Genomic DNA, 2,118 nt, shown 5'->3' on the forward strand with positions numbered 1-2,118 from the left:
ATAAGCCAACTGTTAGCATTCAATTCAATGTTGACAACAAAATTTATTTATTTTTTATTTTTCAAGAAAACTCTCCAATAGCTGCATAGCATTGAATTGGTCATACGTAATAAAGAAGGACCATTCGTTTAATTATGTAACTCTGCAAGTGCAATCTAAAAAGGATCATATGTACTAAAGCTTCGATGAATCTTCGGCATAAGTAAAAGAAATGTAGTGAAAAGTATAATAGCAACAGCAGATATATACGTTTTACAGCAATGCTAAAAACAAATGATCAATTTCAAACATTAAAAATACACCTAAATTCTCTCATGAGAAAAAAAAATACATAAAAAAATTAAACATAATTTTTTATACGTGGAGTCTTTTTTTTTTTCTAACAAGGAATTTGTTCAGTGAACCACATCATAACCGAAAAGGGTGCTTTAATCAATGCCAACGCCAGCTCTACCAATACTGTTACGCAAATACAGCATGGACATAAACAACTCAATGTAATTCTGCAAAAAAAACAAAAAAATTATGATAACAAGAATAAGTAACAGAAATTTATTGTTATTATCTATCAAAATCCAAGACGAATTGTTTCAAAATATGTTACAAATAGTTAATTTTGTGTTTTGTTTCACTATATTAAATCCACTAATTAATTAAGAAAATCACTTTTTTTTCTTGATTCCATTTTCCTTCAATAAAAAATTGCAACTCTCTGAAGTACTTAATATCTATTAGTTAAGTAACGATATGAGAACTTAACTTAGTATAATCTGAAGTAATTTCTGAATCTGATACATTAGAAGTTTCCTTTATTCAAGAGAATTCAACAATTTGTATATAAAAAGTTTATGTTACTCTACTTTCTTAATATAATTAAACTAAAAAAACTAATTGAACTTCTTAGACTATACCAATTTTATATATATCAACTATTGAATTCTTTTTAACACAACAACAAATTTTGCATAGAAAAAGAAGGGAAATCTCCATTATCTGATGAATGTCTGATTGAAAATCCATCAGAATTTAACTCATCATTGATGTTTGTGACGGCCGATTTTCAATGAAAAGTACGTTGAAAATTCATATATTTGTAATAGTAATTCTAATAAAATGGCAAAGTACTTTAGAAAACTTTAGAAAATTCAAACTTAAAAATCCCCTTATATGAATTTATGATTCCGTATTAAAAAATAAATAGAAAGAAGAGAGGATGAACTTACCCAACAATCCATATGATAACACCAACAATGGATAGAAGGAGACATACAAAAGCAAATGGAAGACCTAATAGAAAACCTAAAGGACGACATCGACAATCATCTCCACAACACATAATTTCTTTTTTCTTCTTCTAGTATCAAGATTTTTTCTAAACCACAAAAAAAAAATCAAGATTTTTTTTTTTGTTTTGTTTTTTTCTCTTTTGTTGATCTATCCCAAGTTTGGTGAAGAGGAAAAAAAAGAAAGAGAAGGGAGTACTATATATATAGGGGTGGGGGGTGGGGGGTGGGGGTGTTTGTTAATACTGAATTGAATGTTCAATGACTTGTTTTGATTTAGGATTGAGTTTAACAAAAGAAAAGGGAAAATTAACTATATAAAACTTATTAGATTAGTTATTACCATAAGTTTTTAAGTTAAAGTAACTTTCATTTAAAAAAAATATATAAAAAAGGTTATTTTGTTTTGTTGAAAATACAAAAAAGTAATTAATGAAAAAGAAAAATTAAGATTTAATACAATTAATATACAATTTACATTCTTTAAAAATAGTTAATCTTAATTACTGATATTTATCCACCTCAAATTCCTCTAATTGTTGTTTTCCCTCCTATTTTAATACCTGCATTAAGAGTTTCCATCTTCATACACTACCTTGTTCTTTGTACACGATTTATTTCTGTCAGTAAACAAAAAACGTCTTCTAACAAAGTGTTGTTAATTGATTATATTTTGAAAGAAAAGCAAAAATAAGTATTTCTTTAGATAACAAATATGAATTCTATTAATTTGCATTCAATCATAATACGTCATGGGAGAGATGAGATTTGTCAGGAAGATGAGATTCGTCCTAGAGAGAGTCATGTTGTTGCAGAGTCATGCACATTTATGTTT

At 27.1% G+C, this 2,118-nt stretch overlaps 1 protein-coding gene across 1 annotated transcript; it reads right to left on the reverse strand.

Moving 5' to 3' along the window:
* Window positions 1-226: 226 nt before the first annotated feature.
* Window positions 227-1,455, reverse strand: LOC107844777 (signaling peptide TAXIMIN 1). Its single transcript, XM_016689124.2, has 2 exons — window positions 1,224-1,455; window positions 227-503 (listed from the first exon to the last, which is right to left on the reverse strand). The coding sequence occupies exons 1-2, from the start codon at window positions 1,334-1,336 to the stop codon at window positions 380-382; spliced, it is 237 nt and encodes a 78-aa protein (XP_016544610.1). The 5' UTR covers window positions 1,337-1,455; the 3' UTR covers window positions 227-379.
* Window positions 1,456-2,118: the final 663 nt, after the last annotated feature.

Source organism: Capsicum annuum, chromosome 10, assembly GCF_002878395.1.
Source record: "Capsicum annuum cultivar UCD-10X-F1 chromosome 10, UCD10Xv1.1, whole genome shotgun sequence".
NCBI classification, from domain to species: Eukaryota; Viridiplantae; Streptophyta; class Magnoliopsida; order Solanales; family Solanaceae; genus Capsicum; species Capsicum annuum.

What these genes read in the sequence shown, in the direction of transcription:
- LOC107844777 (XM_016689124.2), bottom strand. Translation starts at nt 1,336, where the DNA reads ATGTGTTGTGGAGATGATTGTCGATGTCGTCCTTTAGGTTTTCTATTA. An exon ending in GTTATCATATGGATTGTTGG is followed by an intron (nt 504 to 1,223) that starts GTAAGTTCATCC and finishes TTTTTTTTGCAG; the next exon opens with AATTACATTGAGTTGTTTAT.